The sequence below is a fragment of the Psammomys obesus genome, unplaced genomic scaffold (assembly GCF_907164565.1).
Source record: "Psammomys obesus unplaced genomic scaffold, mPsaObe1.curated_primary_1811, whole genome shotgun sequence".
NCBI classification, from domain to species: domain Eukaryota; kingdom Metazoa; phylum Chordata; class Mammalia; order Rodentia; family Muridae; genus Psammomys; species Psammomys obesus.
Genome location: NW_026593286.1, coordinates 31,875,978 through 31,892,951, shown reverse-complemented (window position 1 = coordinate 31,892,951; position 16,974 = coordinate 31,875,978). Strand labels below are relative to the sequence as shown.

The 16,974-nt window shown below is 44.3% G+C and overlaps 1 protein-coding gene across 13 annotated transcripts in view; it reads left to right on the top strand.

Moving 5' to 3' along the window:
- Positions 1-16,974, top strand: part of Spats2l (spermatogenesis associated serine rich 2 like) — a 165,848-nt gene that overhangs the window by 137,443 nt on the left and 11,431 nt on the right. For all 13 annotated transcript variants that reach the window (XM_055616711.1, XM_055616709.1, XM_055616710.1 and 10 more), the window contains one exon: positions 7,445-7,503. In XM_055616711.1, the coding sequence (XP_055472686.1) occupies positions 7,445-7,503 (59 nt within the window). The remainder of the gene's footprint in view (positions 1-7,444; positions 7,504-16,974) is intronic.

Genomic DNA, 16,974 nt, shown 5'->3' with positions numbered 1-16,974 from the left:
TGTGTGTGTGTGTGTGTGTGTGTGTGTGTGTGTGTGTGTGTGTGTGTTGGGGGGGTCTTAAATCACTTGCTTTTTTAATTTATTTTTTTATTTATTACAGTATATTCACTTTGTATCCCAGCTGTAGCCCCCTCCCTCGTCCCCACCTAATTCCACTGTCCCTCCCTCTTCTCCTCCCATGGCCCTCTCCCAGTCCACTTATAGGGGAAGTCCTCCTCCCCTTCCCTCTGACCCTAGTCTATCAGGTCTCACCAGGACTGGCTGCATTGTCTTCCTCTGTGGCCTGGTAAGGCTGCCCCCCACCTCAGGGGGAGGTGATCAAAGAGCCAGCCACTGAGTTCATGTCAGAGACAGCCCCTGTTCCCCTTATTAGGGAAACCCACTTGGAGACTGAGCTGTCATGGGCTACATTTGTAAGGGATTCTAGGTTATCTCCATGAAAGGTCCTTGGTTGGAGTATCAGTCTCAGAAAAGACCCCTGGGCCCAGATTTTTTGGTTCTGATGTTCTCCTTGTGGAGCTCCAGACCCTTCCAGGTCTTTCTTTCTACCCCTTCTTCCATACGATTCCCTGCACTCTGCCCAAAGTTTGTCTATGAGTCTCAGCATCTGCTTCAATACCCTGCTGGGTAGAGTCTTTCAGAAATATACACATGGTATATACTTATAAGTGGACATTAGACATATAATATAGGATAAACATACTGAAATCTGTACACCTAAAGAAGCTAAGCAAGAAGGAGGACCCTGGGTAAGATGCTCAATCCTCATTCAGAAAGGCAAACAGGATAAATATGGGAAGAGGGAGAAAACAGGAAACAGGACAGGAGCCTACCACAGAGGGCCACTTTCTTCTTTAGTTAAAAGAAAGAAAAGTCTGGCTTTAGGGCTTCTAACTCATTTGCATGCTTGTGCTACGAGGTTCAGGCTGGAAGGGCTAAAGCCTTCATTCCCTCAGCGTTCCTTATTACCCTTCCTCCCCAGCACCTCACCTTTCTGCACCAAGAGGCCAGGATACAGGTTCCTATACAGCCTGCTTGTCCTGCTCCCTCTTTGCCTGCCTTCCAGACAATGAGGGAGTTCCCACAGAAGCTTCCCATAGAAGCTTCTGGATCACGATTGACTGGGATCAGATGGTTCCCAGCAGCTTCTCTCCCTACAGGCTCCCTGAGGCAAAGTATCAGAGGTGGAACTGGCCTGGCTTTAACTCTTCCGACGGTTCTAGCCACTGCCCGCACGGGTTGAAGTTCTATTGTATGAGTCTGCTTTCATTCCTCAATGTTCGCTCGCATGCCGTTAGCCATGATGGTTCTGTGGGGGCCTGCCTACCATAGCACCTTCAGTTTTGAAGAGCACTAGGCCTGTGTGACTGACTTATCCAGGCTTCCAGAAGAAGCTATTGATGTCACTCCTTGGCTTGGTCTCAAAAATTAAAGACAAGTCCTCCACACAGCAGAAAATCACAAATATATTCCACCTGAAGAGCCCTTCCGATTGCTTTTATTGTCATTATTAGTTCCCTATAGAAAGAATCAAGACAGTGGAAACATTTTTATGAAATGACACTTTATCTTTGTGATTAACTATATAATAAACTATAAAGTTTTTGCCATGGTAATCTCCTCCCTACACCTTATTGCTTTGGTAATAAAAGCTTTTTTTATGGCCACAGGATAAAATTTTATTAGCCAAGTAGTTGAGATAAAAGGAGAAGATGCGTTTTGGAAGGATAGAAATGGGACATCTGAAACATGCGAGTTTAGCATGGGTTTTATGTTCACTCGGCCGATGGAGGACATGCTGGGTGCATCTGGAGTCCAAGCCAATTAAAGAGTTACTTGTTCCTGTCAGGCACCCAGGATCACTGCTAGAAAGCACGACCCCTCGGTACTTAGGCTTTTGAACTAATAGGAAAGCACACGTTTCAGCAGGATGCAATCACCAACTCCCTGTTTTGATTCCAAGTGAACATCATTACAGTTCTATCCATCAGCATATACCTTTTGTCTGTTTGGTTGGTTTGGTTTTTTGAGACAAGAGTTTCTCTGTCCTGGAACTCACTAAGTAGAACTCACCAGTTTGGCTTCAACCTCAAAGATCTGCCCACCTCTGCCTCCTGAGTGCTGGGATTGAAGGTGTGCACCACGACCTACCAGCTATCACCAGCTGATATCTTAAATCATGACAGCCAGTCCATGTCTAAACGTGTATATATCTTTAAAAGACATGATTGTTCTGCAAGCCCTCCAGTATGGCCATTAAGAAGTTCCACCATTGCTGTGTCATTGAAAGATGGATATGTTCTCCTCTTCACAGATCAGTCCACTATTGAACAATCCCTAACAGAATAAGAGCCTAAAGGTATAACTTTTAACAACTCAATTAGAGGTTTTGGAGGCAGTGACAGTTATCCAAGGATTTGAAGAAAGGGTTCACTAGATGAAGAGAGGCATTGGGGAGTAAGGGAGGCAAAGGACATGCACCAGGGTTCTGTGGCGAAGATTGAGCAGGCTCGTGGCCCCTGGGGTATTGGGGACCTTCATTGGCATTCCCATATGGCACTGGCCCACCGGGTGATGGGCCTGGCCCTGTAGTCACGCTCAGTACTAGTTAGGATGGGCTCTTGCCCTGAGGCAACTGCAAGCTGAGGTCTACCTGCAGAGGAGAACCTCAAAAGCAGTTGTGACCTCCGCTTCTCCGGTGGGACCATGATATGTGCACTGATACCAATCCTCCCAGAGGGGCCTTCCCATCTGGTAACTCCATGCCAGATTTCTGCCAAGATGCCCTGAACCTGTCCAGCCTCCTGCCGCAGCATTTCATCGTGTGACTTCCCTCATCCTTCTGAGAAGGTTGAGTCATGCAAATAGCCCTGATCGAATCACTTTCAAAGCTGACTGGGACACCTAGGCTTTGAGGGCATTTTAAAGGCTTTGGACATGGCCATTCCTTCCTGACCTGCTCTTAGTCTGGGGCTCAGTATGATGTGGTGCTGGCTCCCGGCTGTCTGCAGCCTACCAAGGCGCAGACGGGCCTGCACTAATTTATCTGCCACATCCATTTCCCTTCCACAAACCTAATGACCTTGGAGGCAAAACCCAGGAACCACGGGTCCAGTGTGATGAGATTCTTAGGGGACAGTGAAGTGGGTCCTCCTTATGCTGAGTCCTGAGCTCAGCGTGCTTCTATCAAGTCAGAACAGAAACACTGGGCTTGCTTCTGCACACGTAAGCGGTCGCACGGCAGTGCTGAATTGCTAAGGCTCCGGAGGATGTCCCCTTGCAAAAATACCCTGGGAATGGGAGCGTGCTTTGACACCAACTTCACAGGCCTTCTAACATCCCCAAGTGTATACATTAAGCAGATTAAGAGTTTATTGTGTAAACCTTTGTCCCTCCTCCAGAAGGTCTAAACTAACCATTGTGTGACTATCGGGCTTTGTTTAAAATGTGTTCCACTGGGGATACGTATTGTATCACGGATGCCCATCTTGTGAAATCTCTGAGCACGATATTATGTTAACAAATCCTACCTACCAAAAACAGAAATTTAGCACGGCCATGTAGCTGGTAAAGAGCTCAGCAAAGGCCTCTTCCCCACAACGTTCTCCCTGCCCAGCATGTGCTTCCTATGGCTTCCTGACTTCCAGGCTGTTCTTTTCGTAGGAACTGGGGTGTTAGCTATGTGGAGCCTACTGGGTCTCCTGTGTAGCCTGCCCCTCTGTGAGCTACTGACCGTCTGAGGCCAGGCCAGCCTGATCACATGGATGTATTTCCCTTCTTTTGTGTGTCTCCTCAGAAGTCTGCTAGATCTTTTTTCTAACCACCATTTTCTTCTCTCTGTCTTACCCTCTTGGCAAGACGTGCAGGCTCTCTCATCTCTTCTGCAAAAAGAATGTAGACTCCACTGTGATAAGAAGAAACATGTCCAACTTCCTTCTCCCCCCGCTCTGCCACCACCTTCCTTTTCTTTGTTTCCATAGCTGTACTACCAGCTCCAAAACCCTTGATTGCCACACAGCAAGCACTTAGCAAATATCGGCCAGGTGAATGAATGTTCTGTGGCTCTTCGCATTTCTGTCTCTCTCTGCACCATATCTCTGTACACCAGCCCAAGCTCTCTGTAACTCGGCGTCACTCTGTTTGTGCAGGGCATACAGCAGGAGTCACCCTCCAGGCTCACAAGACTCCACCATTCTGTTAACCCATAAGTCAGCTGGGGTTGCCTAGCCGCTGGGCTCGATCCCTTTTCCCTGGCCTACCTTTCTGTGTTCTGTGGAAACCCGGAGCCTAGATCAAGATGCACAAGTTTTGGGGATGCAAGTGGGTTTTTCCTTCTCTCGCTTGCCTTCAGACTGCCTCTTCCCATCTGTTCATCAATCCAGGTGTGAGAGCCAGCCGCTTCTTCAGTGCATATGAGTGGAGCCTTACACACTCATGCCATCCAAACCAAGCAACTGAAGACAGAGGCCTCCCACTGCTGAGTGCAAGGCCACAGCAGCACCTTTCGATGGCACAGGAAACGGCCCGGCTCTTGGAGGCTCTTTTCATTGTCCCATCCCTGAGGTTGCTCCTGGCTCCCAGGCCTTCTTGCTGAATCTTCTCTCTTCTCTCGTCCCTTTCTATAGGGACTAAAGTTTCAAAACATGTTCCTGGGCAGAATAGTTTCTTTGTGGTTTGTACTCCTGGCTCCAGTTTCACCTTATCTCTCTACCAGCTTATCAGTAGCCTTTGTTTCCCCAAACGAAAATGGAAGCGCCCTCTCGAGGAAAGTAAACATATAAAATAGAACAAGCACTACAAACAAAACCACATCTGTCTCTGTCATGGTGACATTTGTACTCTTGACAAGAGAACAAGTCTACTTTGGAATCACTGGACCCCAAGGTCTGGTGACACAGTCTGATGCCATATACAATTGTTCAGTGTATGCTGATTTGTACAGAGATGGACCTTCAACAGGAATATGAGAAAACTGCAAAACAAAGACTTACAGAGAAAGGAACTTTGTCAGCTGGGACAGGGATGGGGTCCTTCTGACCATTTAACCTTTGAGTGTTGTGCATTTCCCCTATGTAAGACACACTGTCATCATACCTGTGTACACCAAAGACAGAAGATACAGATGACTGGGTACACAAAAGTGCTCAAACCCAGTGACCTTTAGCCACGTGTGTCACGGGAGCTCCTGAAGCTGTCCGTGGATGACAGACTAGGCTCAGAAGCCAGTCCTGGAGAATGTGCCTGTCATCAAACATGTCCCTTCACACTGGGGTTTCCCAGCTGCAAAGAGCTGAACTCCACAGCAGACATTCATCACTCGCCAAGTCTTAGGTTATAGCATCTTCATCAGGATCCTAAATGGTTAGAAATACATTCACAAACCGCTTCTTACCTTGACCAGTTTTACAACCAAGAAGGAAATTTTTAACACTAAGTTTTGAAATTACAGGTGATTGGACAATCTAAACTAACCACAACTGCAGTATATTGAAATGCATACTATATAAATTCATAATTAAAGTCTATAAGCAAGAACAAAAACTCATTGGCACCTTTGGAGGATGCCAAAACACTAACTAGTTTGAAAACCAATTTATAAAAAGAAAGCCAAATGTTTTCTTTTCCTTACCTATACAAACTATACTTAATGATAAGCGAACAATTGGTAACCTCAACCTCCTTCTCCTCTCCTTCCCCCTGTTTCTCTCTCTGTGTCTGTCTCTGTCTTTCTGTCTGACTGGCTCTCCCCCTTTCTTTCTCTCTCTCTTTCTCTCTCTCTCTCTCCGTCTCTTTCTCACACGCACACAGGTAGAGACAGAGAGACAGATACCATGGGAATTAAACACAGAGCTGTGAACGTACTAGCCAAGTGCCCTAACACTGAGCTAAGTCCAAGCCTATGAAATGCCTCTTTATAGAAAGAGCTCAGCAAATAAATGACTCATACAAATCAGATGTTCCTTACAAATCTTGTTGATCTAGACACTGACATTGATGACTACTAATAACAAAAAGAAGAATGTCTTGTATTCAATGTACTGTCTTTTTTTGGGTGATGAAACTCAGATTTGAGCTGTCTTCTGGAGGAATATTCTAAGTGTATAATTCTGTCAGCACACACAAAATATGATACACTTATAGAGTATCCTGTCTGAAAAAGGCAATTTTGAATCTTAACAAATCCCTAACATCTAATAATTTTATAAGAAGCATAAAAAGAGTAGGTTTAATAAAAGCATAGAGGTGTAATTAGCAAAAATCGGGCTTTGGACAACTCTTGAGGCCAACTTGGTTCCTTCAAATAAATTGCAAAAGAAATGAGAAAGCAGATGAGAGGGAACTAGTAGATTAAAACGCATTTAAGAGAGTCATCCAATTACAAGATCAACGCTATTTTAGATGTCGGTGTTAAACAAACTACTGAAAAGCTTTAGGAAACAGCTGTAGAAAGCTGAGTAGATATCTGAAGCATTCAAATGTTATTAATGTTTTAGGTGATGAAGTAATACGGTTATGATTTCAGCAAGTCCTTAAACTTCATACATATGTATGTATGGACAGATAGATGATGAGAGATGATAGAAAGATAGATAATAGATGATAATGGTAGATGGATGGATGGATGGACGGACAGACGGAATGAAGTAGAGATAGAATGAAGGATAGATAGATAGATAGATAGATAGATAGATAGATAGATAGATAAATTTGTGACCAAATGAAAATTAAAAGTACAGCTTATGTATGTGATATTATAAACAAATCTGAGAAGGGTTATAGAAGATATTTGCATTTTGTTGCTTTTGAGAGGAACTGGGAGGTTTGGGGCTGGGATGGGAGGAATAAACTTGAATAATTGCTTTAATTAATGAACTATATTGGACAAAATTCACCAGAACCTTGCCTTGCTGAGAGGATGGGAAAATACACACTTGGATGGCAGAGCTAGAAGCAGCATCACCCTTGCCTCAAGCAGGCTTGTCCAAGTATACTCCTAGGACCAACTGCGTCAGAACTGGGCCCACCTCCCTCCCCACAGCTAGAGTCTCAGAAACAAGAAAACAGAGACATTTGCAAATTGTCTCTGATGACTGAAGTGCCAGCTTTTCAAATGCGTGTGATCGTTTTGGAACTTTGGAATGTACGTGCAAAGCCATGAAACTGTGGAAGTGAGAGAGGCCTTTTCCTTTCAGATGTGTCCTAATCAGCAGATGTCACTGTGTTATCCTTGGGAACATCCCTTACATGTTGTTTCAATTTTAGGGTGCTCTCCTGGCATTGTTACCCAAAAATATTTGGGATAATTTTCTTTAATGAAAATTGTGTGTGTATGTGTGTGTGTGTGTGTGTGTGTGTGTGTGTGTGTGTGTGTCTGTATTTTGGTTGCTTGTTGAAAGTCTAACTTTGATTAAGTTCTTGTTTCTTTGTTTCTGTTGTTCCCTAGCATCATTGACAAAGAAGTTTCACTAATGGCAGAAATGGATAAAGTTAAAGAAGAGGCCAGTAAGTAGCCCTGTGGCTATGTGTGGTGTCATGTGGCTGTGTGATGATGTCATGTGGCTGTGTGAAGGTGTCATGTGGCTATTTACGTGAGTGCTACAGACTGAACTCAGGTCCTCAAGATTACAGAGTAGACACTTTGCCAACTGAGCCGTCTCCTCAACACTGGTATTGATTTAGGGGAGGCAGATATTAAATTTAAAGACGGTCATTTTAAAGTCTGTGTAATTTACAATCTCTCAGTGTCATTCATAGTTATTTTACTCATTCTCTTTTAAGTTCAAATAACTCAAGTTCATCGATTTCGTTTCCCTTCAATTGGTTCTGTTTGGCATAGGGATGTACCTCCACTTGAGAGTGCTTGCCTAGCATGCCTGAAGCTCTGGGTTTGACCCCCACCATGACCTAAAACAGGCATGGTGATGTATACCTATAATCCCAGTAGTCAGGAAGTAGAAGCAAAAAATATCAAAACAGAGAATTTGAAGCCAACCTAGAATAAATGAGACACTTCCACAAAATGAAAAGCAAAACAACAACAAAATCTGTGCCACTTAAAAGTCAATACTTAAAGCTGCCTAAATATTTGTCACGGGGTGTGTGTGTGTGTCTGTTTTTAATCTAACTATCTCTTTTGAAGCATTTTTGGAACCTGACAATTCACTGATAAACTAAACATGTAAAATATCCCCCTAGCTTTTAGTCAACTTGTATACTTCAAAGATCAAGATATACTAAATGAAGTTTTTTAAAAATGTTCCAGTTCTGTTTACAACGTCTGCCAGTTTCGTCAACACCTGCCAACTTCAGATTGTAGGAAAAAATCAAGTCACGTTTTAGCTAAAATTATAAAAATAGATTGCCTGATAAAGCAAATTCATTATTTGACTGATGAATGCAAGCAGAGTGTGGCAGTACACACCTTTAATCCCAGCACTTTGGAGGCAGAGGCAGGTGGATTTCTTTGAGTTTTAGGAGGCCAGTGTGGTCTGTATAGCAAGAGACCATGTCTCAGTAGTTTTAATAAATAAATAAATATTATCATGACCGCTGCAAAACTTCCTACATTGAACACAAAGTATCAATATTGTGGGTTTTGTTTTATTTGTGTCTGTGTCTAAACCGACCCGCTGTGATAAGTGAGTCCGCAAGTAGCAGAGTAGATGGTTACCCATGTGAGTGGCAATCTGTGTAAGACGTGGCGGTGTGCAGTCCGAGCAGGGACGGTCTGTGCGTGGCTGCAGGCTTACACTGCATGCGTTTCATGGGTTGGAAGACTGAGCAGAGACAGGATCCCTCAGATGGAGACCAGGGCACGGCTGCCCTCTCTTACTGACCTCACTCATGCAGTGTGGTGTGTTCTGGGAACCCAGTGGCCACATTTCTCCCCTGGGATATTTTTTTTACAGAGCTTTCCCTGTGCTTTCTAAGCTCTTCATCCTCACCCAGATTTTATCTTACGAGTTAGGGAAATGGTGGTCTGAACCTAACAACCTCCCACCAGATCCTTTTTTCATTTGACGACCCGTTGTATTTATTTGCACAAAAATGAAGGATTAAGCTGAATTCTTTCATTTTCTCCTCTGTATTCTGACCATAGTTCAGTTTTCTTTTATTAAAAAAAAAAAAAAAAGAAAACCAGCTATCAACACTTTTAATTAAAAATTTTCAGGTGTGAGGGGTAGTTGGGGTGAGATGGCTCATCAGGGAAAGGCTCTTGTCGCCTTTGGACTTTAGTTTGAACCCTAGAATCACCTGCAAGCTGTCTTCTGACCTCCACGTCCATGCTGTGTCAGGCGCATGCTTACGTGTGATACACGCACAGAACAGATAAATACCTGAACGTAATTAAAATGTTACCTTTAAAACAAGGACAGTTTTCTGGGCACTGGGCAGACGTTTCTGTGGGTAGTGTGCAAGCAGGAGCACTGTGACTGAGCTCATGTCAGATGCCCTGCGTGAGGTGCACAGCTGTGATCCGAGCACCGAGGAGACAGGGGTGACAGTACCTCAGAGCTCCAGGTTGAGAGAGGGACCCCGTCTCAAAAAACATAAGGTGGAGAGAAACAGGAAGACACTGGACACTGACCTCCACGCACACAAATACACACACATACATGTTTGTTTGATTTTTTTAATTTGGGGGGGAGTGGGTCCTGAGACAGTGTTTCTCTATGGAGCCTTGGCTGTCCTGAACTTGCTTTGTAGACCAGGCTGGCCTCGAACTCACAGAGATCTGCTTGAGGTTTTAAAATAACTTAAGCAACATTTTGCATCTAAATATAACCAGCCTTGTTAAGTGAAACCAGTGTGATTGGGAGTGAAATTGGAGGCCATGGGTAGCTAGCTGTACAGTACCTCTGGTTGAGAAATTAATTTAATCTTATAAGTTCCATGATTTTGTCTGTAAAAGCAGAAAATGCACGGACTTGGTGTACTTGTTGCTTAGGTACAATTTTGGTCATCTTCTGACGGTAAGAATGCCAGCAGCCAACACAAATGGTTCCCTGGACACAGCAGCACTAGCTCCTAGCACCTCTCTCAAGGTTCACAGAAGACCCAGGTTTCACGTCCTCATTCTTTCTTCTTCAGACCTTAGCGGTGGGTCCCAATATCTGTGGAATCTGAAGCGTCTCCAGAGCATCTGTTCTTTAAATCCCCGTCATCAGTAAACATGTACTGAGCCCTTCCTTCCATGTCTGAAACTGCTGGATTGACAGGCAGTCTTCATCTAGCTTCCATAACTGGTGGTGCTGGTCCTGGCTTTAGAACTGCTCATCACCCGTGCAAGCCAGTGTGTGCATTTGGAGGGGGCAGAGCGGACTCTGGCCTCTACCCACTTATTGTCTGTGCGAACTTGAACTCTTGTTAGCTTTGAGCTGGGGTCTCGCTATGTGTGTAGTCCTTGCTGGCTTGGAACTTGCTGTGGGTCCTTTTTGTCAGGCTCCTTATTGGAATAAGAATTTTATGGCTAGAATAGTTAGACAAAATGAGAAAATATGAGCCAGGCACTTAGCAACATGGTGTGTCATCATATATATGTGTGCAGAGGGAAAAGCTCTGATTAGCAAATAGGTCAGTCAGTCCAGTGCCTCATAAAACAGGCCGAAGAGGGTGGTGTGAGGGTTGCGCTGTCTCTCGGGAGTCATGACTGTCAACCACACATCTTCACAGGCAGAAGGAACCAGTGAGCTAAGTCCCGCTCAAGTACAGAACTGTCTCTACTAGCAGCACCTTGGATTGCCTGGCCTCAAAAAACTTTTCACATTTCTGGTTCTTTTATGTGACCTATGAAGTGATTAATATTGGCTCATGACCCCCAAGATCAAGTTCTCAGCACAAAAAGAGATTTGTTTGTCCAAGAGAGACAAAGGGCAGGGAATAGGAGACAAAGACGGGAGATAGAGGATGAGGAAGAAAGGGAAGGGAGCAAGGGAGACGAGTTTTTGTCCTGTAGGACAAAGGACTGCCTCTGGATAGAGAGGAGAGGCATATGGCAGTGTATAAAGGTAAAGGGGAAAACCCCACGTTAGGTGAGTTGATTAATTTTGATTGGGCATGTTAATTAGGTGAGCCAAAGGAGGCTTTTGATTGCTGAACTTTAGTACTTTGATAGCTGGACCTTAGTAGTCAGCCTCAGGAGGCTTGATGGCTAGCTTTAGGAATGTAATCTACTGGTTTTTAGCAAAGCAGAGAGAATGGGGGAGAAAGACAAGGCCTTCCAGAACCATGTTTGCCATGCTCAGGCTAGCTAGAGTCCCGTGAACATAAACCATATTTCCTCAATTTTAACACAAACTCCTGTATGCTAGGTGACAGCTAACACAGGAGTGAGAAGGCTGTTGTTGCTGGGTTTCCACCAGACGACTGCTCAGATATGGGTTCAAGTCAACAGAAAGTCTTTATTAGTTGGCCAGAAACTACACTGGGTGTTAGGGATCCCAGTGTAGCACTGGGCCTTCCTTGGGGTGAGCTTTCGAGCACAGACACCTTGATGTTTGACATGCTTCAGTTAACCAGCACAGTTAGCCAGAAGCAGAAGTACAGAAGCCAGAAAGCAAGGTTAGTACCTTTAAGAGCCTTTCCCAGAGCTATGGACTTTAATGGACTAGATCTTTGTTTTCATTTTGGCGGGTGTTCCTGTCTACATGCTGACTTTTATGGCCTGAATGTTACTTCCATCATGGAGTCAGTTGTGCTACAGGTCTGGGGCCCTTTTACATTCCCCACTGGTCTTAGCTAACGAGTCAAATCATTAGCTCTAAAGAACAGTCTTATCCTGCTCTAACGAGGTGTTGTTGGTCCTAAGGACCACTAATTTTACTAAGTTGATACATAATTGACTGTATATTTTAAAATGTAGGTCCCCACATTAATCCAATCAGAGTGAGAATTAAAGGCCCAGTCAGTGCTGATAGCAGAGTAGTTAGCCAGGGGGACCAAGAGAACAGAGACTGCTATCAATTATCTAATGTATGCCTTTCTCTTTCTGAGGTTTTCCCCAGCCAGGGCAAGATTTTGCTCTTAATTACTTCTGATCAATTATCATAGAAATAACAGGTTTCTTCCAAAGCCAGACATAGTTTCCTTTATCTCATGAGAAGTAAGTCTAAGCCTCTCCAACTTCGTGGGACATTTTGTGCAAGGAACCCTGACTGTTTTAATTCAGAAACAGAAACTTTTAATCCTGATCAATCCCGCTACTTAGTTTGGAAAGCGTCAGGAAGGCATATTTCATCAAATCCTTAGTACATGCCTACCAGGTAGTATCAAGGACCCAATAATATTGTTGTTGTCCAGGTGACTTAATGTACAAGGCAGAATGGCAGGCATCAGAATAAGAGGAAGTGCCCAAAATGCCCAAATTAAAGGTTTGGATATTAGACAAGTGTTGGCCCTTTATAAATCCTCTAACATGAATCATGGTAAATTCTGTCAGTCAGTGGCTGACATCTAGTTAGTTCCTGTTCCTGTGTGGTGCAGAGTCAGGGTGTCTAAGCATAACCAGAAATCCTGGCCTATTCCTGGCTGGGAATGATCACCTCTGTTCCCAGGATCCCTTCCTGTGGCACAGAGTCTGGCCCCAGGTTCTCCCTGTTTTCCAAAGGCCAGAATCTTTCTTGCAGAATTTTCAGATTTTTTTAAGTGTTATGGCTATCGGATTACACATTCCTATTGTGCATTTTTTGAGAGGGTTTTTTTTTTTTCCTAAATAGTCATTCATGTGTTTTTAGGAAGCCTCCGTTTTACAATCTCAATTTTTGCAATGGAAACTCCCTTGTTCCTGACAACTAGTGGGCCCAGCCACAGGGCATGTGTAGAATTGTAAATTCTGTATTCCTATCTCAAAAGATAAACTCCCACATCTTTCCTTTCTCCAATACAACTAGGCACTTAAAGTAGGCATCAGTAAGTAAAAGTCGGGGTGAATATGAATTGCTGGTCTGTAGTCACACTAGATAATACCTCCCCTATATCTGTCTTCCTCAGTTCAGGCCTGAGGGATGTGGGAGTTGGACCATAATCCTGTATTCACATCAAACATAAGGCTCAGGAGGAGGAGGAGGAGGGGCAGTGAGTGGATGGGTCTAGGGGCCGATGGGTCCACAGTCCATGAGACAGTCCATTCGGCAGGAGCATCTGTGGCTTCTTTCTTGACCTGGGTGCGGTGGATCCATGATGTAATGCCAGCTACCTTCATCACCATAGAGTGAAGACAGTAACCATGTAGGTTCCTTTCCAAGTTGGCTCCTGTACCGCATTGGCTACCTGCTTGACTGAGACAGAGTCGAGCAAGTGCAAACTGGTGGTGGACTCAGAAGTTGACTAGGTCTGTCAGATAGTCTAATGACTGGCCTTTACGTACGAGCAGTAGTGACTTGAGAAGGGAATGGTTAGGGAGGTCTGACAGCTATTGGTCTCTGAGCCTGGGAAGCCATGGGAGAGGCCTTCCAAACATAATCTCATAGAGGGTAAATCCCTCCCTATATGGGGTGAGTGGGTCCAAAGCAAAGGAAGGGGGTCTTTCCACCTTTCTCTGGACTCTAATGAGAGTTTTATTAGACTTTTCTTATTTTTTTTTATCATACTGGATTTTCCCCCTAGCTGCCCAGAACTCTGAGGTTCTATGTCTAGAACAATAATGTTTTCAATCTATGTCTAAAACTTTAGCTATTAATTACAGGTTTAGCCTATTAAAGCCAGGCCATTGTTGGGCCCCATTTAGGGAGATGCCAAGTCAGGGACCAGTTCCTGAGTAGCATTTTAAGCTACTGTTTGAGCAGTTTTAGTCTGGGTGGGGAACACTCTTACCGACCCAGAAAAAGTATCTATAAAAACTTGTATCCTTCCCTGGCAGGCCAGATCTTGGTGAAGTCAGTTCTTCCAAAGTTTGTGGGGGTGTTGGCTTCTCACTTGAACTCTTTCCTGAGAGAGGGTTCTTTATTTTGGATTTACTTGGATACAAACCTGGCATCTGGCTGAGACATCCCGCACTAGGCTGTCCAGTCTGGGTGTAATCTTGGTCTGAGCAACTCAGAAAGTTTTGTGGACCCCGAATGAGTAGCTTGGTGAAGGTCAGTTACTAACAGTCCTGCCAGTTGTTTCTGGGAGAATGATCTTTCCCTCTGTTGTCATCCATCGGCCTGTAGGTTTGAGCTGTCCATTTCTTATTTACCGTCAGGGTATGTCGTCAGAATATTATTAGTCTCCACTGGTCTTAGGGCCATTTGTTGGGCAGCCAGGTCAGCAGCCCAACAGTGGAGGACAGCAATCTGTAGGGGAAGCCAAATAGCCTCTAAGAGGGCCAAAGTTCTTTTTGTTTTGCTTTTCCTTTCTCTCAGCAGTGAGAAGCCCTACTTCTCTATGGATCATACTGCAGACATGTAAGGAAGGCAGGAAAGGTATGGGGACTGACCGTGTATGTGGTGATGGACTTTCCTTTTCCCCATCTGAGAGGCTGGGTCACATGGTTCAGTTCTGCTCTCTAGGCTGAGGTAGCTGGCTTGGGCCCAAATCATTTTGGTGACAGTAACTGCTGCAGCTCCCATGTGCCTGGTTGCCTCTTCCATCTGGTGACAGTCATAGATGAGCACCTGCAGGTCGTCATCAGGCAAGGAGGTGACAATAGATGGTGGTGGCTTTCTCAAACTATACTTGAGGGTGGCCCAGTAGTAGAGCCTGGTGCTGTGTCACACAGACGTTAGACAGCCAGCATTCTGGTGTCCTTCGGAGGACCTCAATGGTGTGGGATGCTGTGAGTATAGATCTTGACCCAGGTGTGGCCCAGGCTCTTCCATGGCCCCAAAGTTTGGGCTAAAACCCCCTTTGTCTTTTGTTTTCTGGACAAAGAGATGAAAAGGCTTCGATACATCTGGAAGTACTAGGGCTGGAGCCAAACCCAGAGCAGCTTTTAAAGTCTCAGGTATCTTTGTTTAGTCTCAGTCCAGATTAGGGGCTCAGGGCCCCCCCCCCTTTGTGCTGCTATATAGAGGCCTTGCTAGTTTCACAAGCTCTGGCCAAGAATTCAAAAATCAGTCCCCAAGGCTGAATGTCTTAGCTAGTCTTCCGTGGTTTGTATTGGAGCCCTGAAAAAGTAGGTTCTAATACCAGGGAAGGAATGCTTTGGCAGCAGAATAGATGAACTTGCCGTCGGAAGTGAAGACAAGCAGGGAAAAAAAAAAAAAAGCAAAAACGTCCTTTTTCTGTCTCCGTGTGTGTGTGTGTGTGTGTGTGTGTGTGTGTGTGTGTGTGTGCGTGCGCTGCCATCAGAAGGTGTGGCCCAGATTTAAAGTGGGTCTTTCTATTTCAAATGGTCCAGTCAAGACAATTCTTCACAGGTGTGTCCAGCTGATTGGCTTTTAGTTGATTCCAAATGTATCCAAGTTACAACCAAGACTAACCATCACAATTACAACAGTGTCATGTCTATAGACTGCAGCATCCCGTATCAGTGAACACTGATGGATTCATTTTAAAGGTGTACCCTTGCTGGTTGTGGGGGCACACATCGATAGGATTTGCTGAAAAGTGTATCCTGGATGAGTATGTCTCCCTCGGGCTGTTTACTGACACAGTAGCGCTGTGTGTATACTTCCCAAATGTTGCTCTTTAGCTGAGTGGGGACTCTGCAGGGGTGCAGGATTATTATATTTTAGGAAATAAACATGTATATCACCAGGCGTTCAGACTTTGTCTGCCTCCCCAGGGAACTGAAGGTCACCCAGGCATGTTCTTGACCGGTTTGCTTGAGATGTGGGAAGTAGACATGACTTTGTATTAACATGAGCACATTATGAAGTAAAATAGCAAATTCTCAAGAATTGCTATGGAATAAGAAGGATTTCAGAGAGTCACTATGCTTGGAGAAGCAATTGCACTCCAACACCTGGCCCCAAGATTCTGGGCACACCTTCTGCCAATGAGTATTACTGAAGAAGCCTTAAGATTTCCATAGTTCCAGTAATATGAGCCAAGCTTCCAGCGTGTTCTAAGAACCTGAAGGGATTTACAAATCCTATTGAGAAAATGGATTTCAGCATGCCAGATTCTGGTTATAAAGCCACATAGATAATGTTGTCTTGCATGCAGAAGAGACCCAAGCTGCATGAGACTGTCTTCCTTCTGCAGATTTCTGGTGCTTTCCAAACATACACAGTATTCTCATTTAAATTACGGGATCAGTGATCCTAAGATCTGATCTGTTTTTGCTGATGCTTTTTGTTTTTGTGATTGACATGCTGGAGGTGAAAAATGTGTGCCACTAAAGAATATTGGCTTTAGATCTTAACTTTGAAGGCTTTTTCATAATGAAAGGCTTTGAAATGTTAATGAGACTATATGTAAAAAATGCACCCCGACGCCTGCTGATGCAGTCTTCATTCTCATGATTTGCATGAGTTTAAACTCAGAACTTATTGGCCATCTTGCACCTGCAATCCCATTTTAGGGCCCATTTATATCTATTTTTACAAAATCCTCTATATCAAGTGAATGCCCAAGTTCTACATAATCAAAAAGAACAATGACCCTTAATTGTCACCAGTTTCACAAATGATCCTTTAAGAAAAGTGGGATCTGCTTAGCTGTGCAGTCACGGAGGGCCTGCTGACCCCTTACTAGATGTTTTTCAAGTCTGAGTCTTTAGAATTTCTGTATTTTTTTAATCTTACTTTGCAAGAACAGTGCATAGCATTTCCTGTTTTTACTCAATAATCATTTCCTTGTGCTGCAGACTTTAGTTTCATCTACGTGTTGAATTATAATGACAAGCACATAACTAATCAAAGCTGTGGGTCCTAAAAGCTTTTCTTGCAAGTATTGGGGTGGGGTGTGCTGGTTCATGTGTGAGTGTACACGCATTTTTTGTGCATTCGTGTGGAGGCTAGAAGTCAACATGGAATGTCTACCTCTACCGTTCTCCACCCTGGTGTGTGTGTGTGTGTGTGTGTGTGTGTGTGTGTGTGTGTGTGTGTG